The 18,254-nt window shown below is 42.8% G+C and overlaps 1 protein-coding gene across 2 annotated transcripts in view; it reads left to right on the forward strand.

The window, feature by feature from the left end:
• SLC22A23 (solute carrier family 22 member 23) overlaps nucleotides 1–18,254 on the forward strand; it is a 109,606-nt gene that overhangs the window by 65,695 nt on the left and 25,657 nt on the right. For both annotated transcript variants that reach the window (XM_085051990.1, XM_085051991.1), the window contains exons 4-5: nucleotides 8,980–9,148; nucleotides 14,076–14,203. In XM_085051990.1, coding sequence (XP_084908116.1) covers nucleotides 8,980–9,148; nucleotides 14,076–14,203 — 297 coding nt within the window. The remainder of the gene's footprint in view (nucleotides 1–8,979; nucleotides 9,149–14,075; nucleotides 14,204–18,254) is intronic.

Below are 18,254 nucleotides of genomic sequence, written 5' to 3' on the forward strand. Positions count from 1 at the left end.
TGGAAAGTGTTCTCTACAGCATAGAGATCGTGCTTTTAACATTAAGAAAGAAAAAAACCCTGTAACCAAAGACTTAATTTAGAATTTAAAATATAACTTTCATTGCTTGAGGAAGCAGGTCTTTTCCCAAGGTTGGGTGTCATATCTTTTTTCATTTTAAAGTCAATTGACCAAAAGGAAACCTTCACTGGTCTTTCCTCTTTTTTTTCCCTGGAATACATTTTTTTCTTCCCTTATAGGAATGTTATTTGGAAGATAAAAGCTCATTGGGAAATGGAAGACAAAAAGCAATACCTGCACTACTTCTAACTGAAGAAGTAGTGTGGGTATCATCTGCTTTTATATCAGGAGAGGTTTTCTCACCACCTGTACATTACCACAGCCTCATTTTTCTTTTTGTATCCTCGTAGGCTTAAAATTAGAGGAGATCTGACTGGGGCGGTTCTGCCTATGCTTTTACAGGCACGGTGGCTGTGTGCACTGCTTGGCATGGTTCTCTCTTGTTGGGTGGGCATTCCCCTTCTGTCTGCCTTTGCCTTCCCCAGACCTGTGTCAGGATTAATGTTGAGCCCCGGAGACAGGGAATTATTAATGCGAAAATCACCCCTTAGTCTGAGTGGCACCTCCTTCTCCAGTGAATACATGCCTTGCTTAAAGAACACAAAATATAGCAGCTCACTGGCTCTGAATCCCTGCAGTTCCCCTTTCACAGTGTTCATTAAATATCTATCCAGAGTGCGTGGCATAAATCTTTAAAAACAAGGGTGCCCTGGGGGCCAAATGTGTGACAGCCCTTCACAAAGAGGCTCACTAATTGCTTTTGATTAAATCGCCTGCACTTCTGCTGGCCCTCTGTGCATGTTTTCAGCCAGTGCTGTGGTGTTCCAGGCTCTCCCCGACTTGGTGATGCCACCTGAGCAATTCAGGTCCTCTGAGATGGGATGGGTTATTCAGGGCATCACCCTAATTTCTGCTGATTGCGTCTGACATCACAGGGGGGTCAGGGGAGGAAAAGGAGCTAAGGGCTTTTGCCTTTACTGTTATATATACATGTAAATATACACATATCCATAAATATGTGTGTTTATACATATGCACGTGTGTACGGGGTTACAATTGTATTTATGAGAGTTTAATAAAGAGCACCCAATGTTTGCTTAGACTCTGTGTATGTAAGCACGTGGAGGGCTTGTTTTGAAGGTGACACAAGCGAAAGGAGCAAGATGCTTTCCGGGGGTTGCGCCTCTGGGTGTGTGATGCTTCAGACAAGCTGTCTCCTTTTGATCTGAGGGAGGGGGTGCAGGGCAGGCAGAGCTTTATTACGACCTAAAAAGCACCAAGTACATTTCTTGGTCCTTCATTTAGTTTTCCTCCATGCTTGTCTCTTCTGTTTGATAAGCTAGGCTGCAACAAATTCAAGTCTCCCGTGTCAAATTCATGTAAGCAATATGCAGTTCCGCTGAGCATGTGCTCAAATCCAGGGCTCACAGTGCATTTATTCACTCATCCAACAGCATGATGGTAATGGTGAAAAAATCCTCCTTGGAAGAGCACCTCATGTGGGATCAGTGCTTGCAGAGAGAGGAGCTGCCTTGCTGTCTCAGTGAGCTGGGAAGCATTTAATAGACCTGAAACAAGGTGTTAGGCTGTTATTTCTTTGTTCCTGCCTCTTTGAGGACCATCATCCATCTGGAGGTTGCAAACTGAGCTTTTGAAACAGCTGCTGTTGGAATATTGTCTGCCAGTTGGTAAATTAAGAGATGTGCAGATTCCCAGCTATTGAATTTCTTCTCTGTTCTTATTTTAAGTAGCTACAATATTGTTAAAAATTCGCTAACAAATACAGATGCAGATCCCTTTCAACTAAAGCATCAAAGGAAATGAGCTCCTCTGATACATCTCACACCAGTTTCTGTTTTAGCTCCTCTCATACACTCCTGTCAAAAAGATGTCAGTAATGATTTCGATCCTGCTAAGAGAAAAGGCGCCAGCTGTTGTGAACAGCAGAAGTGTTAGGTTTGCAAAACATTGTTATCACCAATTTTGCATTTTCTTTAGAGAAAGCCACCTTTTTGGAACAAGAAAGAGTCTGACGTATTTCTATGCAATCTTACTTTTGTGCAAAAATAAACAAATGTGATATGGGTTAGGAGAGTATCTTAAGGGGGTGTAGGAAATTAAAGATGGGAGGTGGATGAGAATTTTTTTATATATGGTAATTAACTTATAGAAAAACATATGTCATGGTAAAGCTTTTTAATCACTTTTTAATTGCATTTAAATTAACTCATCTTTATTCTGAAATTAGTGTGTTCTGTATCTACCCGTTTCTCCTGCTCTTTGTCACTGCTGTTGAGGCTTCCAGGGGCATTCTCCTTGTGTTGTTTCATAATACTGTTATTCATATACAGGAACTGCCACCAAAAATCAGTGTTGGCTAGGAGCTGCAGAGATGCTGCTGCTGCTTTCCTCTGCAAGTAGGATAGATGGCAACTGCAGTACCTCAAATGTGGTTTAACATTTCTTTGGGTTTTTGGCTTTCTGAAATGGCAGGCAGCGTGGTGTGTTAAAGGTTTCTTAGGCAGACAGCTGTCTGTTTTGTAAGATGTTGTTTGCCTTGTGCAATGTAAAACTTGGCAAATACAGATGTCATGGGTTGAACAGAGGAATGACATGTGCTTCCTTCTCTGGCACTGATGCTCCTTGGGAGACAGCTTGGATCCAGGGCATGGTTGCAGACATCTCTGCATCTCACACACTGGTCAGGCAGCCTCTGCTCAGGGTCTCCTGGAGGAGCCAAGGTCATCCTTGTCCTGCCCTGCTCAGCTGCATATACATTGTGCCTGAGAAGCCCACAGGTCCTGCAACCAAGCGAATGAGGATTGAGCAAACACCCTGCATTGAGCCCAACCTGGCTCCATGTTTGAGGTCCAAACCCTCCACCTGTGGGTGGCTGCAGACTGTCTGCAACTCAGAGGCAAGCTAGTTCTAAAATATCCTGACATGGTTGAGCAGTACCAGACCTGAAATAGGGGTGGTGTGTTACTCATTTGTGCCTTACAGGAGCAAGTCAGGCATGCGGAAAGTAAAGAGAAGAAGGGTTGCACCTTGTGTTTTAGTTGGATTTTGCATGAGAGGTGTTGCTATATTTACTTTTGTCATGCTATGCCTCTCTGTGAGACTCCATAGTGTATCTAAAGGGTATTTTTTCTGGCATCAGTTTTAGCACTATCCTGGTCCTTGTATACCTGACGAACATCTGATCAGGTTTTGATAAGAAAGAAATCTGTTCTGATTAGGTATTTCCCTATCAAGATAACTCCATCCAGTAGATCCAGGCTATCTATTGAGGTCAGAAATTAAGTGGGCTGCTGCACATCTGGTGAGGTGTTGTGCTGGCTGCCTGCCCTGGTGCCAGCCTGTCGGCTCTGTCAGCTCAGCTTATGTCAGTGCACAGGCAACTGATTTGACACATATTAAATGTGTTAATTAAATGGTGGGCTAGCATGTGTTTAAAAGAACTCTCACCAAATCGATGATGTGTAGAAAAGTACCTCTGAAGGAGCACCTGTGTCACTTCACAGATGTATTTTAAAGTAACTTCTGTCCTGATGTGCTCTTGGGGGAAAATAATACTATTTTCTGACTCGGCCATTGGAGGTTCAGTCTATTACTGTTCTCTTTGCTTGGCAGTGGATTGGATTTCTTCAGAGAGGAAATTAGATTTTTCCTTCCCTTTCACTCTGTCTCTGTCCTGTGCTTACATCAATTGGTGGTTGTCTGTGCACTGCAGTGTGTGATAACCTTTACTTCCACAAGTTACTTCATTTGCTGTTCCCTAATAAACTATATCTACACGTGATGCTTCTTTCCTTCTGGTGACAGCCAAGGCAATCAAGAAGATGTGCTCCTTGTCTAAACTCAGCCAGGACTGAGTTCTGGCTTAGCCTGGGCCATTTCAGCCAGGATTGAATCAGAAATGTGCTAACTGAGAGATGAGAAATGTGTGTAGCCCATGGGTAGGGCTTGCAGCTCTTAAAGATTTGTGTCTAGTAACCAAGTGGAAATCTGTGTATATAAGCAGATATGCAGGATTTTATTTTCCTGTTCCCCTAGCAGCCTTGTCTTGCAAACTTTTCTGGGAGTTATTGATAGTTTTGGCTGCAATTTTATCTGGTCAGCTAGCCAAAAGCTAGCTTGGAGGCCGTGTTATTCTAGGAGTATCCAGCGAGATGATTTGTTTACAGCAGAAGGCAAATTCCACAGAGAGTGCTGGAGGAAGACAAGGTCCCAGAGGTTTGAGAGAGCTTGGTGGGAATTAGGAAACACAACAGCAACAGGGACAGGGTCACCTCCCAGCAGTCTTCAAGATCACTGTGACGGAGGTGGAGGAGCTCGTTGTGCCAAAAGGGTGGCCTCAGGGAGCATGGAGGTGGTGGGACGTGCTGGAGGTGCTGAACAGCTTGGGAAACTAAGTGCTTTCAGAGGTTTTTTTTTTCTTTCCGTTTGTGCTCTGAAGAAAAGCAGAGTCCAAATGCAAGATGCTTTCTTAGGGTCACATCCTGCGCTTGACTTTCGGCTGAGCACAGCGACTGCAGGGGCTGAGGAAAAGACAGCCCTGGTGCTGTCGGATGTTACTGCCACTGCGAATTTCTGGTGCCCCACATTTGACACCTAAAGCTATTTTGCTGGAGAATTCTTCTCAAATTATAATATGAATGCTTTTCACCTGAATTCTCATTATTTTCCTCCTTCTTGGAGCAGAGGAGCACCTTAGAGGGGTGCTTAGATGGAAGGAATTTAAGAGCATTGGGTGTGCAGTAATATGGGGGAAACTGTCAGAAATTGGAGCATTTAGTTTGAGGGTTTTTTTAATATAACGTGAAACTGTGAATGTGAATCTAGAATCAGACTGTCTCCTTGGGGATTTTTTTCTGTGTGAATGCTGTTGGCCAGACTTCACGTGCTTTGTCTTGGCCATTTTCTCCAAGGGATACTCCTATATAATTACAGTCTTGGTGGCTCACAGATGGAAACTGGGCAGGCAGAGAAAACTGGAAAGGCACAAAAAGTTACTACCTTGTGGTTTCAGATGGAGCTAACACTTGGGCTGCAGAGCGAGAATTGCTTTGTGTTTTGCGCACGGAGATGGGCAAGTGAATGCTGGAGAGTTGTTCAGGCAGTGTCATTTAGCCACTTTTTCCTCTTGATATGTTATTTGCAAATGACTTCTTTATTTTTTTCTTTAAATAGAAGTATTTGCCCTTCATCCTTGTGTAAATATTCTGAGAACAAATGTCAGCCTTTAAAGACAAATGAGAGGGTTTCTGAAATCTGAAACAGATTGTTACCAGCATGCAAGTGTGAGATCAAGTGAGAAAGGACAGGATGTGGTTCTTAGTCCCTCCCTGATAGTGGCAGCTTACCTGGTGGGATTTGAAGGAGGTGAGCTATGCAGGGCCATGCTCTGTGACAACATGACCTGATATTAACCCAGTGATACTGCAGTTTTTTCCAGTCTCCTGTCTGTATGTCCACAGACTGCTCCTTCCACAGCTGCAGGTGGAGAGGATGGGAGAGAAAAGCCAGCTAGAAAGGGGAGAGGGCAGCATTTCAGATGTCAGGCTGTGGCATACGTAGGTGATTTTATCTCAATTTCCCTTCTTCTTTTCAGAAGAAATTACCTGAAAAACTGTTGTAAATTATATCAGCCCAGTGGTTTGTCCATCCAGGTGGCAGGGAGAGGAGCTGTTAGCAAAGACAATTTGCTCTTTCTGATATCAAGTCCACATTGCTAGCCCTTGTCACCAGTGCCTGTTGCATTTGCATTGGTTAACCTCTTGTCTGACCTGTGGTTTTACCATGCCTCTCTCTGCTGCTGCCCAGGGCAATGAGCCCCTGCACAAGGCAGTGAGGCTGAGCCCCCAGGGTGTCTCCAAGGTCCTTCATTAACTCCCTCACTCACACCCCAGCAAGCCTGACTGCTCATGGGCATAACACGTCTGGCCCCAGGACTTGTTGTCCACATTTCCCGGGCAGAGGTGTATGCTGTGCAATGAGCCTCATGTGGTCAGTGCCTGTGATGCCTCTGGGGCCCAGGTCTGGCTGCCACCTGCAGTGAGACAGCTGCCCTCAGGCTGGGCTGTGTTTGCAGCCTGTGCAGCAGTTTTGCCACAGGGATTGTCTGGGTCCAGCTTGTTTGCCCACTGTTGCTGAGTGCCTACTGACTGTGGGAGAGTGTCCCATGTGTCCTGAGCATGTCTGGTTTTGCTGGCCAAATACTGCAAGACTGCTTTGCATACAGGTTTTAGCTTGCCCATTTGATCACTTGCCTGGGACTTTGGGAAATTAGGCATCTGTGCTGGATCTGCTGCTCTGACTGTGCTGCATAGAGTAGAAATGTTGGGCAAGCAAGCAAAATCCTTTACGTGTGTGTCTCCTTGCCCACACAAAATTTTCCAAGCAGAGCAAATGGATGTATCTGGGAGTTTTTGGTATTGATGATAATTTCCATGATTAATGTGTATGAGAAGGATTTGCTCCATGCTCCACAAAGTAATTGAGATGGAAACCTTTTCATTGATTTGGGGAGCTGGAGCTTGCTTGCTCGATTTACCATGGGTGGGTAGAGCTGATCTCTGTGTTGTAGTGATTTTGTCTGGGTTGGTCACATTTTATCAGATGAACTGGGGGGAAATATTTGCACCATAGAAGCCTTTGTGCCTGGGTGCAATGAGGCCCCAGTGTGAGCATCAGCTGGGTGCCTTTCCTACTGCTAGGGCAGAGCCGCTGCAGAGGTGGGAAAGGGTTGACTGATAGATGTTCGCTCAAAACTGCAGTGCTGAATCTTTTATCATATAAAATTGAAGCCAGATATGTTGAAAAGTCAGTAGGCTGTCCTAATATGTAGAACATTTCAACAGAGATGTGATATTTCATATGCTGCTGCTGTTGCTTAAAAGTCATGCTCACCCAGCTACAGCAGGGATTATTTTTTGTCATCTCCAGCTTTTTTTGAGGAAAGGGCAGAAATTGATCCATATGCATGAGATAATCCAGAGAAGAAAATAGATGCTAAACAATCTCTGAAGCTATTTCCTTCCTATAAAATGAATAACTGCTGCATATGGAGTTTTTTACTATATACCAGTGACTTAATAAAATATACTTTTATTATTTGGACACCTCTTCCTGACTTTTATATAAAAGTTGATATCTTGGTTACTTTTATTTTTACCCGATACTAACCTGAGCAATGCAATTGAAATGCCAAAGCCTTACATATCTAATGCAGACTTCCGGTTTCTATAGCAACAAAACTCGACCTTGTACTTAATGAAGGAATATTGGAGTGTGAGGAACTGTGACTTTAAGGTTTAGAAAAACAAACAGAACCACTTTATGTCTGGAGATTAGAGAAATAAAACGGAAGTGACCTCTTTGCATAGAACAAAAGAAATTACTTAGGCTTGGGATACTTCATTAGTGAGAATGAAACCATATTAATGTCATAAGGAGCTCTGTGTTTTAATCTTGTTTACCAAATTAAAATGTGAGACCCTTTTATGGCATGCAAGAGTCTTTAAGGGCTTTTTCTCCCCCTTTCATTTCCAAAGCTGCCGTGTTTGTGGTTAAGCTAATGAAAATTTGGGCTGCCTGACAACAGATACATTTTCCTTTTGTATTGGCAAAAATCCCTTGGTAATTCTTGTATTGGCTGAAAAAAAAGGGGAGAAAAACGTGTGGTGTTTAATCCTACATTTGATCTACAACTAGTTCCTGGTCAGTAAGTTTTAATCTGTGTTACAGTGATAAATGCTGACAAGCTGCAGATTAGAGAGTGAATGAAGAAGCAGCTGTCATCTCTTCCTATTTTCTTACAGCTTTTCAATTACTGTTATATTATATTCTAATTTAAAACAACCATAAGAAACACAGCATAGAAAAGCAACAATGCTGATAGCAACATATCACAAATGTTTACAAGCCTCTTTCTGTATCAGCATTCAAATAAGTGCTACACAACATTTATGGCAGGTTTATTGAGCTGAAGTATTAGTCTGTACAAGTGAAAGTGGGCAAATGGGAAATATGAAATAGAGGCTGCTGTTGCAATCTTACTGGTGAAAAAAATTCCACAAGCCAGTCCAATTTTTGTGTTTGTTCTTTCTTCTGTGACTTTTTAAAATTTTGTTGTTAGGCTGTGATTCTGACAAATTCATCTTCTGACTGAATAAAGACAGCCAGAACTCAGGGTTTAAGGAAACACTTTATCTATTGAGCTGAGTTTTATCTGCTCACTTGTCACAAGACAGCTGAGGCAACCAAAGATGCCAGTGATGGTGGTAAATTGCCCCACAGTAAAAGGAAGGTTAGAGGGCAGGATAAGACAGATGGGAGGTTGGCTTGTTTGAAAGTTGATGAAGATAAGCTATTGGGAAAAGCAAACCCAGAAACAACACGCTCAGCAAAATCCAGCTTGGAATTGGCTGAGTCGGAGCATATTAAGCTGTGGGCAGGTGGCATCCCGTATGAGCTGGGAGCCTGCATCCTGCTGAGAGCTGCGCTCTTCTGCCTCCCAGCAAACTGCTTGGAAAGGCAGGTGGTGTCTCTGAGAAGTGTGAAAAGACACAACCCAAGATCTTTCGCTTGTGTTTTCCTCTACATTCCCTTTAAAAAGAAATACCTTATTATTTGGTAAAATGCTTCTCTAGGCAGAGACTGAGGGAAATCTAGCAATGAGGATACAGCAGGTGTGCAGGAGAGGCCCTAGGTGCATGGAAGTTGCAATGTTTGCACCTTGGACAGCTGTTAATGAGCTTCTCTAGACCCTAAACATGGGAGGAAGCAAAATTTGTTTGATTCTGCATAGCTTTGACCACAGGTCCTGAAGGGCTTGAACTCCCTTAAAGCTTCCTATAGATGCTGTGGGGTTCTTTGCTGGTGGGGGACTGATTGTTTGTGTGCTCTGTGTTTCAGGGATAGAGCTCTGTCCTCCCGGGCACCGCTTCATGATCACCATGGTGGCGAGCTTCATTGAGATGGCAGGGCAGTTCCTCATGCCGGGGCTGGCTGCCCTCTGCAGGGACTGGCAGGTCCTCCAGGCCATCATCATCTGTCCCTTCCTGCTGATGCTGCTTTACTGGCTGTAAGTATTTCTTCCTCCTGCCCAGTCGAAGACAATGAGCTCCTAATGTTGGGCTTGGGGGAAGCTTTGCTGTTCGGGAAGTGTGTGTGCTTCAAAATACATATGAGACTTTCCCTTTGTTCTTTCATTCACCTTGTGCCAAGGTGAATGGAAGACTTTGAAATAAGAAGGAATAACTTTGTAATCTGCTGTAGCATGCACATATGCTACATCCTGTGGCACGGTGGGCACTTGGGAGATTGTCCCCTTTCACTGAGCTGAAGTTATACTTTGTTATTATTCTGGCTGTCACTTCTGCTTTAAAGAGTAAAATGGTTCTTGAGAGGATGCACCTCAGCCTAGCTGCTGTCAGATTGTGAGTGCATGGCTATATTTTCCCTTAATACCTATGTTGGTGTTCTGGACTGACACTGCTGGTTTCTTTGATCCAAGAAAAGTTACAAATAACATCTGTCAGCCTTAGAACAAGCAACTTGGATGTTTTGTGTGTATGAGGTAGCCAGCCCTGAACTAGACTTGATTTTGCCCAAATTAGCACATGCTATGCTGAAGTCTGGGTGGCTCATCTGTGCCAGGCAGTGGCTCAGGGTTGTTCCTACAAGGAATTCCCCACTCCCAACTGATCCCACTCCTCTCTGCCTGCGGCACTGTGGTGTTGGTACAGCTATCCTGAGAAGTAGGATGGCTTCCACCTTGGGAATAGTGCCAGGTCCATCCCCACCATGACTTTATAAACATTCCAAAGAAATCTTTCATTGTTGTTCTGTCTTAATAGTGACACGCAGTGGTGGCATAAGACAACAGAGGCTTATGAGAGCAGTGTTGTACAAAACCATAACAAGAAGAACATGCTAGATCATTAATTTTAAAAATAACACTAACAAGTCTAAAATATTTAGTTGTACACTGAGAAAAATGATGGAAAAGGTCCCTAGTCTGTGCAGGATCAAGCTGGCTATGTACCATGGTGAGCTAGGTTGCTAGTTGTAATGCCTGACAAGTTACAACATGTAAAAACTTGTTACAGTGTATAAGAATTTTTAACTGTTATATTTTTGTATTGACTTCTTACAGAGCTCTCCTGAGTTGACAGTGGTAACCCTCAGTGGGGATTTCAGTGCTTATTCCCAAGGCAGACATGCCTCAGCATGGGCAAAATGCAGCACTTAGGAGTGTTACAAGTTCTTTGCAAAGATAATGGCAGGAGGAGGGAGGTTACCTCTGTATTCCAGCACACAACATTTAAATAGCCTCATCTTGTCAGTATCAATCTTGATGAATAATGAAGAGTGTTTTTGTTAATGTGTGATGCTGTTCTCCCCTCCCTTACCTGCTGTATGGTATTTACATGCCGGTCTGCTCCAAAGCCTCCTGTTGTGATGCCCACCAGCTGAAATGCCCGATGTCCACCCCTGGATAGAACCCAATATCAAACATAATGTTTACAGATATTTGCCTCCAAAAGAATGGTACAGTAGTGTGGAGATGCCTAATGAACACAGGGGATGGCATGAACAGCAGGTACCCCTCAGCAGTCTTCTGGAGGCCACACGTTTTCCAGGTGGCTTTGGCAGGGTCTTGTACATTCCTGTTGAGAAGTCATTCCTGGGTGACATTGAAAGTGACAGGAAATGCTAAAATTTATTTTGTAATCTGCAAGAGCTCTGTGGCTTTTTGGTTGGATAGGGCAGGCAAACCAAGCAAATAAATCCCCCTTATATATTGCGTGATACATCAGGTTGATAGATAGTAGTAATAGCCAGAAGATCACGATTTGTGTTGCCCAGGGTTTTTGCATTTGCAGAAATGAATTTTGGTTGGGATGCCTATTTAATTATATTGTCAGTACAGTATGTGCTTTTCTCTTAGGCTTTTCACTTCCATCTGTTGCATATTCTCTGGAAAGTGTTGCCATTTTATTACCTCTTTCTTTCCTTCTTAATGGAACGTGGACCTTCAGCATGTGTTACAAATAAAGGAAGAAAATGAACTGATTGGTAATAAAAGAACTGGAAATCTGCACTGCTTGTTAATTCCCTATCGTGTACCCAAAGCAGGGAGTCCAATAACAGATGCTGCAAAGAGCCCTTGTGCTGCTTCCTCCTTCCTCTGTACCCTACTTCCATCTCCTACTGTGGGAGTGCTGCTTGCCCCTCCAAGGCTGGGCCTTAGCCCTCTCACACCTATGGTTTTGCTCTTCTTTTGGCTACATGCACATGGCAGGCTCTCCAGTCCCCAGGAGGTGCATGGCTGAGTGGATTGGGAAGCTGGGCATGGATGGATGGATGGATGGAGGGAAAGGGAGAAGCAGCAGATTTGTCTAGCAGGGATGGGCAGCTGGGCTTGGACACAAAGGAATGGAACAGATGCCACTACTGGGCTCTCAGGTCATTCTGGAAGGACAGAAAGGCACCCATGTAAGCCAGACTGGGCACAAGGGTTTGTGACAAGTGTGTAAAGACAAATTATTGGAAGTTAAACTCCTTTCAAATGTGTGTGGGTATTAGAGCCATAAGGGAAGGGCAGCTCCAGTTATGCAGAGGCCTTATTCCTGCCTTTTGAACAAAGGAAACTCCAGGCAGTCTGATGCCATGAATGTCAGCAAAGGTATCAATAATGTGAAATAAATTCCTGCTTTGCTGCTACCAAAACTGAAGAAATGGGAAGGGGTAGCTGGCTCTTTTCTGGTGCTTTTAGATAGGATTTACTCCCAGCAAGACACAAAGTTGCAATAACTGGGCTTGTTGCCCATTACAACTTTCTATGGGCATCTATTTTCTATCCATCTGCACATAATCACAGTTCTCCTTCCAGCCATGTGTGGTACCTTCCTGGTTTTTGTCTGTCAAGGATTCTTCTCTCCTCTTAGGAATTCTCAGACTTAGGATCTTTTTTCCCCAGTGTGCCTTCCTCTCATCCTCCTCTCCTCTCCCAAGCAGCAGCAGCTGTGAAGATGAATGTTTAACCCTACCCCACCCCCTGTTCTTTTCTTGACTGTAAAAGCATGGTCCTGTCCTTGTTGATGGAGATGGCAGCAGATAATCCAACCAGCTATGTGAGGCAAATACTGAAAACCACAGCTCAGGAGGGAGGAGTGCATTGGCTGTGGATCACCAGGGACAAACTGTCTGCACACCTTGGAGCAGGAACCCTGAAGCAGCTTGGTGTAGTGCTCTAAGGGAGACAGGAAACAAAGGATGGAGTGCCACAGAGGGGTTGTGGCTATGCTCTGTTTAAAACAATGCAGCTGATGGGAACTCTAAGCCAAAGGAATGGCCCAAAATGTGGCCAAAAGCTGAATTTTGCCACATTAGCTCAAAAATACATATTACTTTTCACAACCTGACATATGCTAATGACTGAAATTCCAACCTAAACATGAAATGACATCAACTGTAACTGTACCTTTTCCCCTCCCTCAAAGAGAATATTATAAATGTACCTTAACTGGGGAAGGAGGTCAGAGGAGACTCCACCTTTGTATCCTGGGATGGTTGATGGGCTGTACCTACCTCCTCTCTCATCACCTGTTGTGTAAGAACCAGACACTCTTTGTCCCCGCCCTGTGATGCCCATCCTTGTGGCTCCTTGCCTTTGCCCATGTGCAGGTTGTCATCACAGGACTTGTTGTTTGGAACGTTTAAGCAGACTGTTCAAAATCTAAAACTTTTAGGCTAATGGCTGAGGCTGTAGAGAAGACATAGATGGCTCAAGCATGCAGAGATTTTGCATTCAAAAGATTCTTATTACTTAAAAAAACTGCTTTTGCTTTATGAGATTTTCTGCAGGAGGATATGCCAAAGCATCTGTGCAGCACGAGGGGTAGTAAATAAGCTGTCAAGCTGAATGGCTGTCATCATAGTTGTTATATATTTTTATTGGCTGATATCATTCAGACTGCAGTCTGCTTGATTTCTCTCCTTTTTATTTCTTCTTCCAGAAATACTTTCTCTGTCTCAGTTGCAGGTTTTGCTAAGGTGTCTTCCAAATTATATCAGCCCTAAGAGATAGTATGATAAAAGTGCAGTTGATTGTTTAGAAGTATAAGAACTGGGCAGCATCCACAGCAAAGATCACTGCTCTGTCAAGGAAATTAGAATTTTTATTACATATTTGAAGTTGAAATAATTGTTAAATTTGTTCTTAGTAAGTTTTGGAAGAGTAGTGAAAATGAAATCTTAACAGAAAAAAAATATATACTTGGAGCCAGATCTGAGAGTTTTCATGTCTGTAGAAGTATGGAAGGTTTTGGTTTTTTGTTCTAAGAGCTACATATATCTTTTGGTTTTGTATTAAAATAAACTTATTTGGAAAAAAAAAGAAGAATGATCAGTTAAGCTCATGGAGCTGGTTAATATCAGCACTTGAAAGAAACAACTGGATGGAAAATTAACTTTTTAAACTGTGTGCATGTATATATTCTTAAGGCTATTCAACTAACATAATATTATCTTAGTCTGGGAAGCTTATCATCCTAAGAAGTAATTCCTCTCTTTCTTCTGTCTTTAAAAGAGAACCCAAATTACTTCTGTGAGCTATTTTCCTTCTTTAGTCTGAATTGCCATGTGTGAACTGCGCATCTCATTCATTCCCGTCTTGGCAGCAAATGTCTATTGCTGACAGAACTACCACTTCCTCCCAGTTCTTTCAAGTTATATTAATGGACAAAGCACATGTAATATGTTACAAAATTCCAATGTGTCATATTTTCATGTGATAAGATAGTTCCTTTATCATTTGGGAATCAGGGTAAAAGAAAATATCATTAATTTGCATATTATGAATCCATTTTCCTTCTTTTTTGTTTCATAAGTTATTTTGAAATAATAACATAGCTTCTGAGTTGTTAATGAGCAGTTAAAACTTTACCAGTTCATCCTCTGGCAGAAACTTGAAAGCAGCCCTAACCTGTTTTCCATCTTTAAAGTATTTTCCCAGAGTCCCTTCGGTGGTTGATGGCTACACAACAGTTTGAGGCATCCAAGGAACTGATCCTGCAGTTCACGCACAAGAACAGGATGAGCACAGAAAGCGACATCAAGGGAGTGGTGCCTGGTGAGTAGGACAGACACCTGCAAATCCCCCAGCTCTTCTCTAAAGGCTGCATGTGGCATTACTGCCCAGAATTAAATTATCTATTTATTGCCTGTAAAACCATCTCATTCATTCATTCATTCATTCTGCTTTTCTTGAAAATCCATTCCAAACTCCAGCACTGTGTTTAAAACTCCATGGCCTGTTGAACAGTCTTAGTAATTATAGTCTTGTCTTGCAGTGCCGTGTGTCTTTAGAGACATCTCTTGAAGAATTGTACCATGGCTACAAGAGTGCTCCTTCAGCTCTGTGTGCCTCTGGAAACTGTGTTTTAAGGAAGCTGCTTGCTGGGATCCTGCCCATCACCCAACACTTACTCTGTTGGTTTGGAGAAGCAGCAGCACTCAAACCCCCTGTTCTAAAGTGCCAGCCCCATGGGGAGCTTAAACCACATTACAGTTTCTCTTTAAAGCTTTGCTCCAAGAGCTGCTTTACTTTCCTCTCCTACATCATCTGAGTGATGCTGTTTTAGGGATGGGGGGGTTGCTGCAAGTGGCAGTGGTGGGGTGCAGTTTTTGCTTGAGAGTCCAAACTATCGATTCCTTGGTATACTGATGCTTTTACAGCAAGCTGGCTCCCCTCATCACCAGAATTGTCACTCAAATGGCCAAGATCCTGTCTTGCAGGGTGCTTTGCAGAAGAGACTCTGTGAGTGTGCATGTGTGTGTGTGTCTATTTGCAACAAAGGCAAAGAGTTTATGGATCTTCATCTCACCAGTGCACCACACAGATTTGGTCCAGGCTCCCCTTTTCCTTCTCACAGGCTTGACTCTGCCCATCAACACCCATTTTGCACTGGCACTTGCAATCTGTATCAGACCACCCACTTTCCAGAAAACGGTGGAAACATGTCTTTTTTTTCTCCACTTTTCCAACCCTACCTGCTCTGACCCCAGGGGCTGCAGGGGAACCTCAGCCAGTGTCTCTGCCAGTGGGTAGAAGTGATGCTTCTGCACTTGTCTGATCCCTGTCAGAGGTCTCTGGGGTAACTGTAGTTTCAGTCTGTTGGTGTTAAAGGCATCAGTCAGCTCTGGAACAGGCTTCATCCAGGATAGAAAACTGTCACTATTAATATCAGTGTCTAATGAATAAATCCCATCAGTGAGGGATGAGAATCCCCGGTCAGGGTCTCTGGTATACATACCCAGGTCATTGGTGTGACATTTGGTGCAGCTGGCAAACTGGTGTTAATTAACTTGCTCACGTGTAATTGTGTGTCTGGGGTTACATTTCCTGGATCTGCAAAACACAACATGTCTGTGCAATATAAATGCCATTTTTCTGGTAATGTTCTGAAAAGCATTAGAGGTATGTGAGCAGTCATTAACATGTTGATCTGCATCCTCATCACCTAATTTTTGCAGGCCTTCCTCAGAATAAATGATGGATCTTGAGAAATCATGGAACTCTGAGGCAACAATTGGCCTTGGAGTTTCCCAGCCAATTCCTAAATTTGGCTTTTGTCAGTCAGCTTCTTGGATTTGCTGATGAAATAAAATGTGTTTTAGGGGAAGGAAAAAACGAATTACCTGAGTTTCCTTTGAGGAAAATAATAAAAACACAACTGTGTGCTGGAGGGATTTATTTAAGCCATGTATAATGATATTGCCCATGGAGGAATGCTAAATGTCAAAATGGCTTTATGACTATTATTTGTGACTGATTACTTTTCCCAGCAGTTTCATGGTAGGAGTACACTCCTGTTTAAGGAGGAGACTCCATTTCATGTGAAAAAACAGTGCATTATTTCACACTTTGATTCTATGGATTCTCTGACTGCAAATACTTATAACATTTGTCAGTACAACACCTTTTGCAACTTATAAATGGTTCAGAACATGGTTATTTCTGCCTCCTTGTTGATGATGAGTTTGTTGGGGATATTGTTGAGGGTTTTTTATTATTTCTTCCCTCACTTTTTAAATTTTTCTGCAGCCCCACACTTTAAGGCTTTTCTGATACAGCCCTGGAGGGAAGCTGCGTTTCTGTAGGGAGTGTAAGAGAGGCACAGTATCAAAAGGATGAAGTAAGATTAACTACAAACTACTGAAGGAAGGACCTTCTCTCTCATTCTGGGTGCATGGGGTTGTTGATGGTCTGAGTGAGGACAGGAGAACAGCAGGAATCCTGAATTAAGAATGTGATCAAGCTGCAGGCCTTGTGTCTTGGAGTGGGTCAGGAAGCAGGACAAAACATTTGTCTGCTTTTGTTTTCTATAATAACATGTCTGTAGTTGCTCTACCATGGAATTGGTAAAAAGCTGGTACTTGTCTGGGAAAAAGGATACCATTGAGCCTCATGCAGATATCCCCTGTTCTCCCTTGACTCCATTGTTGAGCTTTCCTATCTGTGTGGAGGGATTTTTGTTTGTGATTTGTTTTAGTCTTTGTTTTCCATCTGAAAGGGCTGGAAAATGTTTTGCTCTAGTTACGGACCATTGTGTTGCTGTTTGTTATTCCTCCCTGCATTGTTGTAACAGCCTCCTGCGATTGAATTACTCCCAATGCATTTAAATGACAAACTGCTCACTTGCAGTCCCTTCCAGCTGAAAACCCCACTGTAATTTTGCTCATACATACCAGTCAAATTAGTGTATCTGATATAACAGATCATTACAGGATTTACAGGATTTTCATATATACCTATTTTGGCACTTGGTATGAATTCCATAATGAAAAGGAAGCAGTGCTCAAGTCAATGAAGTATTTCTGGGATGCAAAAAAATTTAATTTTGAATTACTCTTCAAGCAATGAGCAGGCTGCTTTTCTCTTCTGAAGAATTACACCTTTTCTGCTGCCTACTGAAGGCTTTTACTGGTCCATTTGGTTACACTGCCCATAGTGGAGAGTGCCACTAACCATCTGTAGAGCCTGTTTGCTCCATGGGGAAGTGGCCCATGTGTTAGGTGGGAAAAAAAAAATGAAAGAAAGAAGCAAAACTTATCTGCTGGTTTTGACAGTCCTTTGGGTGGGAGTGGTTTGCCAGTGCTCTCCTGGGAGATGTCTCTAAAGGCAACAACTAAAAGTCCAAACAGTGATCCAGCTGCAGCTGAAAGCTCCAGCAGCTGCCATAACAACCCCTGCCAGGGGAAAATGAGGGTGGGCAGCTGATGGGCAGTGCCCAGGCAACAAGGTAGAATGGGAGTGTGCTTACATGGGAAACAAACTGAAGTGAGACAAGGGATGTTGGTAGGAGTCAAGAGTGCTGTAAATTAATGTTGCCCTTGTCTTCAGAAGCCTGTCCCAGGGCTGGTGTTGGTTGCATAAGGACACCTTTTTCCTCAGCACCTTTAAGTGGCTTTACTTTTGAGTGCTTGGTATACCTTATGATTTTGGACAGGAATGATTTGCCTTTGTAATGAGATTTTTGGGTTTATGTGGTTGCATTTTCTTCTTTAATGCTTAAGAAACACAGGTGTGTTAATTAGACCTGGTTAAATTATCCCTAGTATGTTTTGACTCAGAATTTCACCAGTTGGCTTAAAACTTTGCCCTCTTTTATTTCTAAAAGTTTAGATCTGTTTTTGCATCAAGGAAATTATTTTTATTCAACTGTGTATTGAAATGTCATTTTTAAAACAAGCTTGCTGTATTTTGTTGACAAGTATTTCAAAGCATTACCCAAAAAAATCGGCTTCAATCACAAGCAAATTAAATATTTTGATAATATTAATTCAGTACAGGTTTTTCACTACCAGTTTCTCCAGAAATTTCACCATCTCTTCCTTGTTCCTGCATGGAACAAGAAACATACATTTCAGTGCAGCTTCAGAGCAGTCATTTTGACCTTAGAGACATAAATGCTAAGGAAGTATGAAGATGGTTTAACAAACAGTAGAAAAGAGTGTTATGGGGAATTGGGAATCCCAAAGCACCGACCTTCCATACACCTTTAAAGGTGTGTTACACTTTAGGTGGCTTTCATTACTTTTATAGAAAGAATTCTTTTTCTTTGTGTGGGGGTGAAGGGTCTGTTTGTTGCCTGGAGCAGATTGTGTGCTGCAAGCTGACC

Source organism: Lichenostomus cassidix, chromosome 2 (genome assembly GCF_008360975.1).
Source record: "Lichenostomus cassidix isolate B80296 chromosome 2, HeHo_3.0, whole genome shotgun sequence".
NCBI classification, from domain to species: Eukaryota; Metazoa; Chordata; class Aves; order Passeriformes; family Meliphagidae; genus Lichenostomus; species Lichenostomus cassidix.